The following is an 18,330-nucleotide window of genomic DNA, read 5'->3' on the forward strand; positions in this document are numbered from 1 at the left end:
TGATAACATCTTTAATGGCTTACTTCTTTTTAGGGTCTGGTTATTCTTTATTGGTCATAGGTGACTGTCATTAAAAAAAGTCCCCCCCCCCACCGCCACCACCAAAACATAGGGCAGGGTGGTCTTGTTTGTTCCCTTATCTCTTGTTTCCTTACACCGCCACATTTTTGGGACTTCTGTGAGCCTAACCACATAGCTCTGTACATATGTCTCCCAACCTAGCACTGCCTGTCCCTTACTCACCACTACCAGACCAGCAGTCCTATTTGTGACTGTCTTCTCCTCTTGGCAGCTCAGGGAAAACTCCCCAGAGAGTGAAGTATCTCCTCTTCCAGAAGATGCACCACTCTGGGTGGGTCCCAAACAGCCTTGCTCTGTGGATTCAAAGATCTTACTTCTTTCTTCTTTCTCAGTCATCCTTTAAGTTACTCTCTAACTTCACAAGGACTTATGGTCAGAATTTCCATCTTTTTTAGGCTTTAACTATTAAAATGGATGAACTTACCAATTTTATTTCTATATTGTCATGGGGGTGCCACTTTTCAATATCTGGCATCTTTCCTGTGGCTGACAGTAGGATGAAATTTTTCCAGAACTGCATCTGCCTCTTAGACTCATCTGAGGAAGGAGTTACAATCAGTCCATGGCTTGGGTCTCAATAATAGCACTGTTCTTGAAGTGGCATTGTGGTTTTGGTTTCCCCCATAGTCTCAAAGCATGGTAAGCACACACACACGTGCACTCACACACTCTAACTATTCTACAAATTATATATTGGGGCTTGGGGTCTCTTTTCTTTTACCCCTACATTCAGACAAATACACAAAGAATGGTTAAACTTTCTTCAAATAGTCACATTTTTCCTCTGGCCTTCATTTATTTCCATGTAGAAACCAAATTTATTAAATTTTTATTTCCTCCTCTGAAATTTATGCTCCTAAAGCATGACAGTTTTAACCAGGAAAGGATTTTAAGGACAGTGGAGTGCTACATGAGAAAAGACTAACAATCAAGTTTCCTTTATTATTGGAAATGTAAAGCTGCTTATTTGACATTTATAATTTATACCCTACCTGCTTCTAAAAAGATTTGAGATGGGCTCTTGAGTGACTCAGTCTGTTGTGTATCCAACTCCTGATGTCAGCTCAGGTTTTGATCTCAGAGTCGTGAGTTCAAGCCCCATGCCCAGTGTGGAGCCCACTTAAAAAAAAAATTGAAAAACAGATTCGAGATGGCATACAGTAAAGCAAGCATACAGGAAGGAGAGAGGGAGAGTAGGGATTCTGTGTGGTAGTCCAGGATAAGAAATTCAGTTGCAGTAATTTATGGCACCTTTAGCTTGCTTACAAAGACATTGTAGTTTGTGCCCTGAATACTTGTCCTGGCATTTTAACTTTTAGAGATTGATTACAATGGCCTCAAGCTTGGAAAGGGAACCCCAGCAATAGGCTTGTTAGATATCTATAGAAGAACAAATCTTTACCTTAGCACAAAGCTCTCAAACCTGTATTGTTGTCTGTGTTTTGTATTCTGTAATTCTTTTTAATACATTATTTTATCTTTCTAACTTATAACAGTTGTACCTACAAGACAGTTCACACAGGACTAAGCTATTACAAACACTAGTCAGTGAAATAATCCTTGTGCACATTAAGGAAGGAAAGGAGGGTTGGAAAGCATTAGTTTTGTTGGTGTGTCATGTTCTTCTGTCACTTGACAGCACTTATCCATGGTTTTAAAAATCAGGGACCAATAATTCTACTGGTACCTGCTACAGAAGATCATCTTTTTAAATGCATCCCTGAGTTCTGGGCTCCGGAAAGCATATATAAAGGGGTCAATGACTGCATTACACATGATCAACATGCCATTCACCTGGAAGAGAGACATGTAGCAGGCACAGTAAGGGTTATTTGGGCAAAATGTCATTAAAAGAACATGAAGAACGAAGGGGGCCCAACAGAAGATGAAGACCCCAAGCAGGATGGTCAGCGTGATGGCCCCTTTCATGTTGGCTCTGGGAAGGGTCAAGATCTTCCTGGCATGTGAACGGGCAAGCAAGAACATGTGCACATAAAGGCACAAGATAAAGACCAACATCAGAGGGAACAGCGACGTGAAGGTGATCACTGTGGGGATGTGATGAGAGAAGATCACCATGGTAATGGCACTGCCCATGCACCCAGTCCAGGTGACCATCAGGACAATAATGGCACGGCGCATGGTCACAATGCTGTGATATTGCAGAGCATGGAAAATTGTGAGGTAGCGGTCAGCTGCGATCATGGACAGGCTGAAAATGGAGCCAAGGAGGGAGAGGATGAACAGGGAGTCGATAATATCATCTGCTGTGGTTTCAAAATTGCTACGAGGCTTGAGATAACCCATGTTTCTTAACATGATCAGGATATTTTCCAGGATCTTATATAGGCTGCCCAACATATCAGAAATAGCCAAGCTACAAATGAAAAAGTACATGGGTGACTGGAGATTCTTATTCTTGATCACCGCCAGAAGGACCATTAGATTTTCCAAAACCCCAATGATGGATATTATAAAAAATATCTCTTCTGGCAAAATCACATGAGGACAGTCTGAATTATTTCTTGCTGTATCATTGATGTTTTCATATAAATTGATAATGTGCTTCATTTCTCCTGCTAAGACAGGGTTGTTACTTTGACTTGACAGAAAGCTGTATTGATTCTTCAGAATCTTTTCTTCTTTGTATTACTTGCTGGAGGTCTGAGGGAAAAATCACTAGGCCACCTAAAGAATAAACAGCAACATCAGAGATATTTTTAAAAAGGGAAGGGGCAATATGGCAGAGGAGCTGGGGACTCCATTTTAACTGGTCCCCTGAATTTAGCTGGATATCTACCAAGCCATTCTGAACATCCATGAAATCACCCTGGGATGTAAGATTATATGCTTGGATCTTTCCAGGAGTAGAAGATAATTAGTCTGCAGGTACAAAGGATGGAGTTGTGACTGTGTGGACAGATACCAGAGGGTAAGCAGAAGGGTGAGGGAGCCACCAGAAGTTAGCCACTGGAAGTTTGCACTGGAAGTTTGCACTGGAAACCAGTGCAAAAGCATCCTGCACCTGGGGACCAGCGATAGCTTGCAGAGTGGTGGTGGTGGGTTGGGAAAAGCCTGATAACAGCACTCAGACATGATACAGGAGCTGAAGTGGCATACACTGGGACCAGGGCAGCTGCTCATGCAGACCTGTGCCCACAGACCCGGGGGCTGGCCACCACCACTGCTGGCACCCATGTGGCCCAACCATGCCTGCGCATGCTGGGAACCCTCATGGTTTTGGAAGCACAGGGGGCAGAGAAAAGTGGGGGTCTGCGTGGACCTCTGAGAGTGTCGCTGGGGGCATGCACTGCCTCTGGGAGGCTTTGGTTTTCAGCAGTGCTTACAGAAAGGGAGACTGTGTGTTCTGGAGGATTCAGAGAGGCGTAGACTGTGACTTCTCTCCCCTGGGACAGAGATCTGGATGCAGACATTTTCCTTTGCTCTGATCTTCCAAAAAGGCACGAAAAGTTGCCAGAGAACAAAAATCCCCAAAACTGGTTTCCACAGAACCCAGGCCCTTGATAGGGGGTAGGGAAACTCCACCCAAGCAGGATTGCCTGAAAAACAATGAGGTGGGCTCCCTCCCCCAGAAGGTAAACTGGAAGAATGAGCAGACAACAACACTAGGGTATCCATAAAAACTATAAAACCCCAACACCAGGGGAAAATAGTACACTGAGCTCCTGATATTGCCTTATGGCCTGTGTGTTTCTTAGATACAACTTTTTTTTTATTCTTTCTCATGTTTCTTCTCTGTTTTTTCTTTTAACCTACTAATTTCAACTAGATGTTTAATACAACATATTCCAAAGTAGCTTTTAAACTTGTACTTTTCACACCTATATATTTTTTCACTTCTTAAGCTTCAATGTAGTCCTTTTTTCCCTATTCAATACTACCTTTATGTACATATATGAGTTTAAATTTCCCTGTAACTCTGGGAAGTAGTGTTCTCTAAGAAAGAAAACAAAATACACCCAGGAAGAACTGAAACACCCTATTTCACCCACACTGAGCAATTATAGTCCCCACCTCCACTCAACCCCCACCTTTCCTTTGAACTCTGTAAATCTTATTCTTGAGTTTCATTTTGGCTGGGATTTTCTCTGGGGGGGGAGAAAAACCATCCTCTCCCCCTCCCCCTTTTAGGGAAGCAGTGATTTCCCACTGCTCTGAACTTTCCCAGGGTATATCTTGCCTGGATTGTGGTTGATATTTTTGACTCTGTACGTCTCATCAACCACTGCCCAACAGAATGACTAGGAGGAAGAACACCCAACAACAACAACAACAAAAGAACCAGAGAAAATGGCCTTTCCCACAGACCTAACAGATATGGATATAAGCAAGAGTCAGAAATAGACTTCAGGGTAACAATTATGAAGAAAATAGCTAGGCTTGACAAAACCATTAATGGCAACATAGAATCTCTGAAGACAGAAATGAAAGCTAATCATGCTGAATTTTAAAATGCTATGAATGAGATGTAGTCTAAACTAGATAGTCAAACAGCTAGGGTAAATGAAACAGAAGAATGAATTAGTGATATAGAAGATAAATTAATGGAAAGGAAGGAACAGAAGGAGACCTGGAACAAATAGCTTAAAATCCATGAGAACAGATTCAGAGAAATGAACAATGCCATGAAATGCCCCAATGTCAGAATTTTTGGGATCTCTAAGGGGTTGGAGAGAGAGAGAGAGAGAGAGGACTAGAAGATATATTTAAGCAAATTGTAGCCAAAAACTTCCCTAATCTGGGGAATGAAACAAGCATTTGTGTCCAAGAAGCAAAGAGGCCCCTCCCAAGATCAAGGAGAACAGACAAATGGCTGGCATGTAATAGTAAAACTCACAAACTTAGAGCCAACAAAGCCATACTAAGGGCAGTTAGGGGGAAGAGATTCCTTACGTACAAAGGGAGGAACCAAAGAATAACATCAGACTTGTCCACAGAGACCTGGCAAGACCAAAAGGTCTGGAAAGACATATTCAGGGTACTAAATGAGAAGAACATGCATCCAAGAATACATTATCTGGCACGGCTGTCATTCAGAATGGGTGGAAAGACAAGGACCTTCCAGGACTGGCAGAAACTGAAAGAATATGTGAACACCAAGCCAGCCCTGCAAAAAACATTGTTTGATTCTATAAACAAAGACCCCAAAAGTAATACAGACCAGAAAGTTACAGAGACAACCTATAGAAACAGGGACTTTACAAGTAATATGATGGAGCTAAATTCATACCTTTCAATAGTTAATCTCAATGTGAATGGCATAAATTGTCCTATCAAATGGCACAGGGTTGCAGATTGGATAAAAAGGATCCATCCACATGTTGTCTGTGAGAGATTCATGTTGTAACCTAAAGATACACCCAGATTGAAAGTGAGTGGATGGGGCACCTTGGTGGCTCTGATGGTTGAGCATCTGCCTTCAGCTCAGGTCATGATATTTGGGCCCTGGGACTGAGCCCCATTGTAGGGTCCCAGCTCAGTGGGGAGTCTGCTTCTACCTCTGCCTCTGTCTTTCCCCCTCTGTCTCTCCCCCTGCTTGTGCTATCTCTCTGTCTCTGTATCTCTCTCAAATGAATAAATAAAATCTTCTAAAAAAGTGAGTGAATGGAGAACAATTTATCACACCAATGGACCCCAAAAGAAAGCTGGGGTAACAATTCTCATATCAGACAAATTAGACTTTAAACCAAAGATGATAACAAGAGATGTAGAGGGACAGTAAAACATACTTCAAGGCCTATCCAACAAGAAGAGCTAAAAATTTTAAATATTTATGCTCCCAGCATGGGAGTAACAAACTACATATGCCAACTGTTAACCAAAATAAAAAGTCATGTTGATAATAATACATTATTAGTAGAGGAGCTCAACACTCCACTCTCAGCAATGGACAGACCATCTAAGCAGAAGTCAACAAAGAAGGAGGAACTTTGAATGACACATTGAACCAGATGGACTTTGTAGATAAATACAGAATATTTCATCTTAAAACAATAGAATACTCATTCTTCTCAAATACACATGGAACTTTCTCCACAATAGACCATGTACTGGGTCACAAATCAGGTCTCAACCAATATCAAGAGATTGAAATTATTCCCTGCATATTTTCAAACCACAATGCTTTGATACTGGATCTCAACCACAAGAAGAAATTGGGAAGGAACTCAAACACATGAAAGTTAAAGAGCACCCCGCTAAAGAGTGATTGGGTCAACCAGGAAATTAAAGAACTTAAAAAATTAATGGAAACTAATGAGAATGAAAACATATCAGTCCAAAATCTATGGGACACTGCATAAGTGGTCCTAAGAGAAAAAAAACATAGCCTTCCAAGCCACTCTCAAAAAATTATAAAAATCCCAAATGCACAAGCTAACTTTACACCTAAATGACCTGTAGCAAGAACAGCAAGTAAGACCTAAGCCAAGCAGGAGAAGAAAAATAATAAAAATTAGAGCAGAAATCAATGAAATAGAAACCAGAAAAACAGATCAATGAACTAGAAGATGGTTCTTTGAAAGTATTAATAAGATTGATAAACTTCTGGCCAGTCTTGTCTAAAAGAAAGGGGAAGGACCCTAATCAATAAAATGATGAATGAAAGGGGAGAAATCACGACCAACACTGAGGAAATAGAATTATTAGAAATTATTGCCAGCAACTATATGCCAACACATTTAGTGACCTGGAAGAAATGGACACATTCCTGGAAATTTATAAACTACCAAGACAAACAGGAAAAAATAGGCAATCTAAACAGACCAATAACCACTAAGGAAATTGAAGCAGTAACCAAAAACCTCCCAAAACACAGGAGTTCAGGGCCATATAGCTTCCCAGGTGATTCTATCAAACAATTAAAGAAGAAATAATATCTATTCAACTGAAGCTGTTGCAAAAAACAGAAACAGAAGAAAATGTCTAAACTCCTTCTATCAGGCAAATATTATCTTGATCCCAAGAGCAGAGAAAGACTGCATCAAAAAAGAGAATTACAGATTAATATCTTTGAGGAATGTGGATGCCAAAGTACTCACCATGATCCTAGTCAATAGGATCCAACAGTACATTAAAAGGATTATTTACCATGGCCACAAGGGATTTATTCTTGGGATGCAAGAGTGGTTCAACATTCACAAATCAATCAACATGAATAATCACGTTAATAAAAGAGAAAACAAGAACCACATGATCCTCTCAATTGATGTAGAAGAAGCCTTTGATAAAATACAGCATCCTTTCCTGATTAAAACTCTTCAAAGTACAGGGATACATGAAACATACCTCAATATCATCAAAGCCATGTATGAGAACCCCGCAGTGAATATCATCCTAAATGGGAAAAAACTGAGAGTTTTTCCCTTAAGGTGAGAACACGATGAGGATGCCCAATCTCACCACTACTGTTCAACATATTATTAGAAGGCCTAGCCTCAGCAATCACATAACAAAAAGAAAGAAAATGCATTGGAATTGGCAAAGAAGAAATCAAATTCTCACTTTTTGCAGAAGACAAAGTACTTTATGGGGAAAATGCAAAAGACTCCACCCAAAAATTGCTAGACCTCATACTGGAATCCAGCCCTATGGCAGGATACAAAATCAATGCACAGAAATCAGTTGCATTTCTATACACTAACAATGTGACTAGAGAAAGAGAAATTAAAGAATCAAACCCATTTTCAATAACATCAAAAACCATAAGATACTTAGGAATAAACCTAACCAAAGAGCCAAAGGATCTGTACCCTAAAACCACAGAACACTTATGAAAGAAATAGAGTAAGACACAAAGAGGTGGACAAATACTCCATGCTCATGGATTGGAAAAATAAACATTGTGAAAATGCTTATGCTGCCCAGAGCGATCTACAATTTCAGTGCAATCCTTATCAAAATACCATCAACATTTTTCACAGAACTGGAACAAACAATCCTAAATTTATATGGAACCACCAAAAAAAAGGGGGGGGAATTTTGAAAAAGAAAATGAAAGCAGGGGCCATCATGATGCCTGACTTCAAGCTCTATTACAAAGCTGTGGTCATCAAGACAGCATGGTACTTGCACAGAAATAGACACATAGATCAATGGAACAGAACAGAGACCCCCAAATGGACTCTCAACTCCATGGCCAACTACTCTTTGACAAACTGGGAAAGAATATCCAATGGAAAAAAAGAGACTCCTCAGCAAATAGTGTTGGGAATATTGGACAGCGTCATATTAGCAGATTGAAACTGGACCATTCTCCTACTCCACAAAGAAAAGTAAACTGGAATTGGAAGAAAAAAAGACCTAAATGTGAGAAAGGAATCCATCAAAGTCCTAGAGGAGGACATGAGCAGTAATCCCTGTGACCTTGGCCACGTACCTTCTTCCTAAACACATCTGTAAAGGTAAGGGACACAAAAGCAAAAATGAACTTTTGGGACTTCATCAAGATGGGAACTTCTGCACAGCAAAGAAAACTGTCAACAAAATTAAAATCCACCTACGAGTGGGAGAAGATATTTGCAAATGACACCACAAATAAAGGGCTGGCATTCACGATCCTTAAAGAACTTATCAAACTCAACACCAAAAAAACCCAAACAATCCAGTTAAGAAAAGGGCAGAAGATATAAACAAATATTTCTCCAAAGAAGATGTACAAATGACCAACAGACATTTGAAAAAGTGTTCAACATCTCTAGCCATCAGGGAAATACAAATCAAAACCACAATGAGATTCCATCTTATACTTGTTAGAATAGCTACAATTAACAAGAGAGGAAACAACAAATGTTGGAAAGAATGTGAAGAAAGGGTAACCCTCTTACATTGTTGATGGGAATGCAAGCTGTACAGCCACTCTGGAAAACAGTATGGAGGTTCCTCCAGAAGTTAAAAAGAAGATACCATATGACCCAGTAATTTCAGTACTGGTGTTTAACCCAAAGATACATATGGAGTGAAAAAAGGGACACCTGCACACCAGCATTCTTAGCAGCGATGTCCACAATACTCAAACTGTGGATGGACCTGAGATGTCCTTTAAGCAGATGAATGAAGATGTGGTTTATTTTTATGTTATTTATTTCTGTTATTTATTTATTTATTTATTTATTTATTTAGTTAGTTAGTTAGTTATGTTAGTCACCATACTGGACATCATTAGTTTTTTTTTTAATTTAATTTCTTTTCAGTGTAACAGAATTCATTGTTTATGCACCACACCCAGTGCTCCATGCAGTATGTGCCCTTCTTGATACCCACTACTGGGCCAACCCATTCCCCCACCTCCTTCCCCTTTAAAACCCTCAGTTTGTTTCTCAGAGTCCATACTCTCTCATGGTTTGTCTTCCCCTCTGATTCCCCCACACCAATTTTTCCCTTCCTTCTCTTAATGTTCTCCATGCTATTCCTTATGTTCTACAAATAAGTGAAACCACATGATAATTGACTTTCTCTGCTTGACTTATTTCACTCAGGATAATCTCCTCCAGTCCCATCCATGCTGATGCAAAAGTTGGGTATTCATCCTTTCTGATGGCTGAGTAGTATTCCATTGTGTATATGGACCACTTCTTATTTACCCATTTGTCTGTTCAAGGTCATGTCTACTCTTTCCACAGTTGGGCTATTGTGGCCATTGCTGCTATAAACACTGGGGTGCATATGGCTCTTCTTTTCACTACATCTGTATCTTTGGGGTAAATACTCAGTAGTGCAATTGCTGGGTCATAGGGTAGCTCTATTTTTAATTCTTTGAGGAACATCCACACTGTTTTCCAAAGTGACTGTATGAACTTACATTCCCACCAACAGTGTAAGAGGGTTCCCCTTTCTCCACATCCTCTCCAACATTTGTTGTTTCTTGCCTTGTCAATTTTTGCCATTCTAATGGGTATAAGGTGGTATCTCCATGATTTTGATTTGAATTTCCCTGATGGCTAGTGATGCTGATAAATTTTTCCATGTGTCTTGTTGGCCATTTGTATGTCTTCTTTGGAGAAGTGTCTGTTTGGGTCTTCTGCCCACTTTTTGACTTGATTATTTGTCCTTTGGGGTTGAGTTTGAGGAGTTCTTTATAGATCTTGGATATACCCCCTTTTTCTCTACTGTCATTTGAAAATATCTTCTCTCTTTCCGTGGCTTGCCTCTTTGTTTTGTTGACTGTTTCCTTTGCTGTGCAGAAGCTTTTTATCTTGATGAAGTCCTGAAAGTTCATTTTCATTTTTGTTTCCCTTGCCTTTGGAGAAGTGTCTTGAAAGAAGTTGCTGTGGCCGATATCATCTCCTCAGGATTTGGATGGAATCCTGTCTCACATTGAGGTCTGTCATCTTTTTTGAGTTTATCTTTGTGTATGGTGTAAGAGAATGGTCAAATTTCATTCTTCTCTATTTAGCTGTCCAATTTTCCCAGCACCATTTATTGAAGAGACTTTTTTCCATTAGATATTTTTTCCTGCTCTGTCAAACCTTAGTTGACCATAGTGTTGAGGGTCCATTTCTGGCTCTCTACTCTGTTCCATTGGCCTATATGTCTGTTTTTGTGCCAGTTTCATGCTGTCTTGGTGATCACAGCTTTGTAATATAGCTTGAAATCAGCCAATGGGATGCCCCAGCTTTGTTTTTCTTTTTCAACATTTCCTTCATGATTTGGGGTCTTTTCTGGTTCTGTACAAATTTTAAGATTATTTGCTCTAGCACTTTGAAAAATGCCATTGGTATTTTGATCGGGATGGCATTGAAAACATAGATTGTTCTGGGCAGCATTAACATATTCACAATGTTTATTCTTCTGATCCATGAGTACAGATTGTTTTTCATCTTTTTATGTCTTCTTCAATTTCTTTCATGAGTGTTCTGGAGTTCCTAAGGTATAGATCTTTTAACTGTTTGATTATGCCCACTCTCACCGCTATTGTTCAACATAGTACTAGAAGTCCTAGCAACATCAATCAGACAACAAAAAGAAATAAAATTACTTAAATGGGCAAAGAAGAAGTCAAACTTTCTCTTTGCAGATTACATGATACTTTATATGGAAAACCCAAAAGACTCCACCTCCAAATTGCTGGAACTCATACAGCAATTCAGTAATATGGCAGGATACAAAATCAATGCACAGAAATCAGTTGCTCTCTTATACACTAACAATGAAACTGTAGGAAGATGTGTTTTGTAAATGAAAATTTGCTGAGTGAAATAAGTCAGTTAGAAGAAAACAACCGTGGTTTCATTCATGTGTGTAATATAAGGAGTAGTGTGGAGGATCATAAGGAAGTGAGGAAAACTGAATGGGAAGTCATTAGAGAGGGGACAAACCATGAAAGACTTTTGACTTTAGGAAACAAACTGAGGGCTATGGAAGTGTAGGTGGTGGGGGGAATGGGGAAACTGGGTGGTGGGCATTAAAGAGGATATGTGCAACTTATGAGTTATTGAACAGTAATCTGGAGCTTAGGATGTACTATATGTTTTATTTTTTATTTTTTATTAACATATAATGTATTTTTTGTGTCTGGGGTACAGGTCTGTGAATCTTACACAATTCACAGCACTCACCATAGCACATACCCTCTCCAACATCCACAACCCAGCCACCATATCCCTCCTCCCCCTGTCCCCAGCAACCCCCAGTTTGTTTCCTGAGATTAAGAGTCTCTTGTTTTATTTTTCCCTCCCTTCCCTACAGCCCCCTCCCCTTGTCTCTCAAATTCCTTGTATCAGAGAAATCATATGATAATTGTCTTTCTCTGATTTACTTATTTTGCTTAGCATAATACCCTCTAGTTCCATTCACATCATTGCAAATGAATAAAATTATGAATTAAAGGGGAGAGATCATGACTAACACCGAGGAAATAGAAACAATCATTAGAAATTATTATTGACAACTATACGTTAATAAATTTAGCAACCTGTAAGAAATGGATGCATTTTTGGAAGCCTATAAACTAACAAGACTGAAACAGGCAGAAATTGACACCTTGAATAGACTAATAACCAGTAATGAGATTGAAGCAGTGATCAGAAATCTCCCCTGAAAAAAGAGCCCAGGACCTGATGGATTCCATGGGGAATTCTAGCAAACATTCAAAGAAGAAATAATACCTATTCTACTGAACCTCTTTCAAAAAACAGAAACAGAAGGAAAACTTCCAAACTCATTCTATGAGGCCAGCATTACCTTGATCGAAAACCAGGCAAAGAACCCATCACAAAGGAGAATTTCAGACCAACATCCTTGATGAACACAGATGCAAAAATTCTCACCAAAATACTAGCCAATATGATCCAACAGTACATTAAAAGGATTATTCATTACCACCAAGTGGGATTTATTCCTGATCTGTAAGGTTGGTTCAACATCTAAAAATCAATCAATGTGATACAATATATTAATAAAAGAAAGAACGAGTGCCTTGGAGTCTCTTTCAAATCATCTCTGCTTCTCATTATAAGAGTGGTTGCCTCCAATCATCTCAGTCTTAGCATGGGGGGATTTCTGTATAGTTCCAGGTATCTCCAACTGTCTTGCATAAAACTGACACCAGCCTACCACTCCCATCCTGGTACTTTCTTTCAGGTGAAAGTATCATCTCCAGAAATACTTCCTTTTTGAATCTTTTATGATTTATACCTTAGACAATGTTGACACAAATTTACATAATCCCATTATTTATGATTTATAGAGAGTGGTCAGATAACTCAGAAGGGAATATGAGCAGGTGTAGTTGACTTTGGTGAGAGTGTGAAGTAAGAAGACCCCAGAGTTTGTCACTTCTAGGAAAAGGAGACATGTTACAGTATTGGGGACCAAGAATACATGCATATAAGGGGTGCTGAGGGCCCTTGGCAGGGTTGGGTGTATCAAGGAGCAACCTTAGTGGCATCCAACCTCTCCTAGAACTTCATCTTTATCAAGTGAAGTTACTGCATCAAACACTTGTTGCAGTTCTCCTTAAAAATGAGTACTAAATTATTTACTGCACAGTTCCATTTCTATTCCCATTCCTGAAATAGCTCCAGATTCCCCCTCCTTTCCAAAAGCATGAAGTGATTTCTAACTGGTTTAGTCAGCTGAACAAATAAAACAATATTAAACAACTGTTTTTCTCTCCCAGATGAAGAATTTTAAACTCTTCATATTTTTGGATGTGTTCCTTGAAGACTTCTTTGCCTCACCTGGCTCTTCTTATCACTACATTTGGGAAGTGTGCCGATTCCAGCCTAAATGGACCCCAAGGCTGCCATGAGCACAACAAGCAGCTTAGGTCTTTGGATCTTGCTTTGGAATTTTGAGGAACTAGTGGTCACTGGCTCTTCTTCATGCACTCCATAGTGGGTCTTATTCCCAGAGGACAAGGGGGTGTTAATTGGGGGCAGTTAATATCCAAGGGGAGTGTTGAGAGTGGGTCTATGGGAGGGTCAGGGGAGAGGAAAGCTTCAGTATTTTTTTTTTTACTTTAATCCAAGTAGTCAAATAAAGAATTGGCGTTTGTGAATACCTTCTAGGATCCAACTTCAGGTTATATGTGGTTGAGAGTAAAAAGATAGGAAACACCATGCTGTCCACCAAAATCTAACTGGGGAGATGTGACATGCACACCCAAGAAAAAGAACAGGTAAGTCTATATTAACTTGCTAATCTGAGTCATGGCTTCCACGTGGTGTACATGATATGAAAAAGAATAGGCATACAAGAGCTGTAGGTAATTCATCATCTACTTTGTAGGGCCCAAAATGTGTGTTGAGCAATTTTAATTAATACTCTTAACAGATAAAAAAGTAAATTCCCAGTACCTCCACATATCATTAAAATTCTGTACTTTAAGGGCAATTTGATTTTGCATGGCTTCTCTTACAATGGTCTCTATGTTAAAGGTCACAAAGGGTACATAGTAAAAGATATCTCTAATGCTCCAATTAAATATAAGAGGTACTATTCCTATTCTCTGCTTTCCCATCCATTCCATAGATAAGAAAACAGCCTCAGAGAGGTTAAGTAACTTGCTCAAGGTCAACCAGCTACTAAATCTGCCTTGCTCCAAGGCCCATGTTCTTTCTTTTATTCCATACAACCTCTGGAGGTTGAACATAAGTGGAAGCAGCAGGATTCCAGACCACAAGGCTAGTCTGACTAGGTAATAATAGTGACCCTCCAAGCATGTGAACATTTAGGGAGTGTGCAAGTTTAGGCCTGGAGTGGTAGGAGGAGTTGGAGACTGAGGGCTCCTACTGTAAGGCTATTTGGGTGCTAAATAGGATAGGATAGAATAGGATAGGATAGAAAAATAGAACAGACTAACATCATAATAAGACCTGCAGATATTATTAATCAGCACTTTGTCGAAAGAACAAGGCAAAAAGGAATTCCAATAATAGATGAATTTTCAATTCATTTATTGATCCTGGGCTGTTCCAACAGCTTTTTCTGGCATCAAATTACCACTACCAGCTAATGTCAACTTTCCTAATCCGACTGAAGAGAAGCATATCTAACTCTAGACATTGGATTTTCACATGGCAGTGCTATTTAATGATAAACATTGGCTCATCTGAATCTAGTGCACACTCTTCTTGGAATTCCATCTAGGATCACTTATAAGAGAACTCCCAGTAACCCTATATACTGGGATATGAGGCAGCCTCATTCTTTTCTTTCCCAATGCTTGGTATAGGCAGAAGCACTGTCAGTGTAAGCATCCAGCTGGCAATGGTACTTGTAGGTGGCCAGTGTCTAGATATTACAACATTTTACAGAGTTCTGCTCTTATAGTCTAATGTCTTATTTGATATTCACAAGGAGACTGGAATTACACAGCAGTGACAATGCTACCACATTTTAGGACAAGGAAATGAAGGTCCCAAGAAGTGAGGTTTTGCCCATGTTTATACAGCTGGGGTGGTTCTCTCCATGTGTGGGTTATCTCCACCCTTTTTCTCCCCTCTTCACCCTGATCTGTGACCTTCCACCGACTCCAGAACTCCCCTTGTTAAAGTTCTATTCTAGTCCTACACATTCTTCCAATACCCTTCTTGCATGTTTCTCCATGTTTACCTTTCTCTGAGGCTGATTTTTGTAACAGCTTCAAAAATGCTTGTACTATACTTCAACATTTGAACACATGCTAGGTCATTTAAGTCTCTATTGTTTGCATATGTTTTGTTTTCCCACCAAGTCTGTGTCCATATAAGTTCCATATGTGTTTGTGGTGTAGTGCTTGGAACCCTAAGTTGCTCTGAGTCAGTGAGAGGGCAATTGCTACTGGAGCAAATCTCTATCTTTGCCATAAGAGATATGGGGTCCCCCAACAAGTGAAGATTGTTGCTGAAATGTCTATTGCATTCTCTATTAGGGGCCCTGCCTTCCCTTCCACCCTGAGCTGGGGTTCCCAAAAGGCAGAGTTAGGCTTTCTGCTCTGTGCTTCCCCAGCTATGTGTGTTTGCAGGTAGAAGGTAGTGTGAGATGGTGTCTCACACCTGTGTCATTGGCCCCTGGAGCTTCTGGAGTTTTGCAGCAGGCAACCTGATTGTGGTTTTGCAGCAAGGCCTGGCACCTAAGTATCAGTGGACATTTTTGACCAGTACATGAATGAGTGAGCACAGCTTATAACCATCTCTTTTGCACTCCTGGTCAGGGTGCACTGAAAGGAATTCTCCTTTTCTTTGTCTTGCTCAGGTCCTTACTCTTAGCATCCTTTTTATTCCATTACCATTTTTATACTTCCTGGGTTTTTTCTGTGGTATATGTATATATCTCTCTATATATGTGTACATATGTGTGTATGTGTGTATATACATGTATTTGGGGGGAGGATGAGTGGTGGAATTGTCTCAAAGTAGCCCAAAGAGACAAAAATATGAAGAACAGTGTTTTTATGAAAGGGCTGGGACCTCCACTCTGGAGAATGCATGTCCCCCATGACAGAGCCAAACAAGCAAAGAGAGAAAGTCTGCAGTGACTGCATGGCTTTCTAAGTGAGAATCACTTTGAAGGAGTATGTGATAATGAATGTATTTTTAATTCTTGTTTATACTACATACTGTATTACTGCCTAGGAAGTCAGAGGACTGCTGAGCTTAAGGGCAGAGACAGTGTACATTGTTCCAGAACTATGCATAATCCACATACAAATGTTGATGGTAAAGTTGCTTAAACACTCATGCCAGAGGCACAGGAAAGCAACCACATGCCAGCATCCCTAATCACCAGCAACAAAACTATAGTGCTTATAAAAACAGAAAAGCTAATCAGGTAAAAGGGTGACTCTCATGAAGGAACAAAAAACAGACAAACAAAAAGAGCATGAGGATAGACCTGGCTCTAATCCTTGCAGCAAGCTTGCTGATACTTTAAAGAATACAAGTATAGAGAAGCTAATGAAATCAGTAATAGGGAATTCTGCTTTAGACAAACAAATAATTGGAGATTCCTCAAGAAATTAAAAATAGAGCTTCCCTATGACCCAGCAATTGCACTACTGGGTATTTACCCCAAAGATACAGATGTAGTGAAAAGAAGGGCCATCTGTACCCCAATGTTTATAGCAGCAATGGCCACAGTCGCCAAACTGTGGAAAGAACCAAGATGCCCTTCAATGAACGAATGGATAAGGAAGATGTGGTCCATATACACTATGGAGTATTATGCCTCCATCAGAAAGGATGAACACCCAACTTTTGTATCAACATGGATGGGACTGGAAGAGATTATGCTGAGTGAAATAAGTCAAGCAGAGAGATCAATTATCATACGGTTTCACTTATTTGTGGAGCATAACAAATAGCATGGAGGACAAGGGGAGATGGAGAGGAGAAGGGATCTGAGGGAAATTGGAAGGGGAGGTGAACCATGAGAGACTATGGACTCTGAAAAACAATCTGAGGGTTTTGAAGGGGCAGGGGGTGGGAGGTTGGGGGAACAAGGTGGTGGGTATTAGGGCACGGATTGCGTGGAGCACTGGGTGTGGTGCAAAAACAATGAATACTGTTACGCTGAAAAGAAATTAAAAATTTTTTAAAAAAGAAAGATAACAAAATCCCTCAAGAAAGATGAATGACCATACTTAAAAGGAAATTCTGAATTTAACCTTTTCCCAGATTTGATCTTGACTTAGTTCCATTTATGATCCAAAAGCACTTAAGAACTAAAGAAATAGTAGAAAATGTACTTACCTTCAGTTCTGAAGCAGCAACTTCCTGGCTGAGATGACTGAGAATGAATGAGGTTTGAAAGAAAAGCAAGCAAGTGGGCCTTGGGCCGGAAAACACTAGAACATATGCATCACTGGGAGAGACAGTTAGTTTGTTATCATAACCTTGAATAAATGTCATTATGAAGTGAACTGCATATTTCTGGTAATGTGAAGTTAGAGAAATGGAAAGAAACAATTAGATTAGTACATAATTTCCATGGCCTCAGCTAGACAAGGTCGCTTCCAATGTTTATGAAAAGGTTTATGGCATATTATGGAATTGAGACCTTCCTCTTTTTTTAACATCATTTAGAATACACTTAATTTTCAAATTAGGGAGTTCAATAAATGGGTTTTGAGGAAATGATTTTGGAAGAATTCATTTGAAAATCTCCATCAAACTTCTCAAGACATCTTGTGAACATTGGCTTCATTCATCTCATTAAGAAGATGAAAATAACCTTATTGTTCATATTTCACAAGTTCAAACAGTGAGACCAGGGAATTGTGTGTTCAAGGGCACCTCATGGAGCATGAGCCAAGATGAGGAAAAACACTCATGTTCTGACAATTCTTCTCTGTCATAAAATTGCACAGAATCCATCATCAATCATTTCATTATTCAAAGCAAGATTATTTAGGTACAATAAATTAGATTTTTGATTTTCTGTTTGCCAAAACTTTCAGGGAAGGAATACTGTTGGTATCAGGTACACGACAACCTGCAGGTTTAAATGCAGCCTGGGGCCAAGTTTTGGGATGTACTGGGGCTTTGGGATGGAGTCCAAACCAGTGGCCATTTCTGAAAATACAAGCTCCAGCCCCAAGCTGAAAGATGTTCATATGTGGGTAGTCTGGAAAGTGCTGAGGACAGAGGGTCTGAGTTTGATTTTCCCAGCCCAGAAATATATTTTATAAAGCAACTTTCCTCTGGCTTGTCCCTGAAGCAAAGCATGTTCTCTCTGGATGCTGCCTGACCCAAGGTCATTTCAGACTTAGGCTTGTTAGTGAGCAGTTATATGCTCTAGCAACATGCC

At 39.8% G+C, this 18,330-nt stretch overlaps 1 protein-coding gene across 1 annotated transcript; it reads right to left on the minus strand.

Moving 5' to 3' along the window:
- Positions 1-1,758: 1,758 nt before the first annotated feature.
- On the minus strand, positions 1,759-2,652 carry MC2R (melanocortin 2 receptor). The gene has a single exon (XM_032875665.1). It carries the CDS (start codon positions 2,650-2,652, stop codon positions 1,759-1,761), a length of 894 nt encoding a protein of 297 aa, XP_032731556.1.
- Positions 2,653-18,330: the final 15,678 nt, after the last annotated feature.

The sequence above is a fragment of the Lontra canadensis genome, unplaced genomic scaffold (assembly GCF_010015895.1).
Source record: "Lontra canadensis isolate GAN:19392208 unplaced genomic scaffold, GSC_riverotter_1.0 scaffold57, whole genome shotgun sequence".
Taxonomy (NCBI): domain Eukaryota; kingdom Metazoa; phylum Chordata; class Mammalia; order Carnivora; family Mustelidae; genus Lontra; species Lontra canadensis.

What these genes read in the sequence shown, in the direction of transcription:
- MC2R (XM_032875665.1), bottom strand. Translation starts at nt 2,652, where the DNA reads ATGAAGCACATTATCAATTTATATGAAAACATCAATGATACAGCAAGA.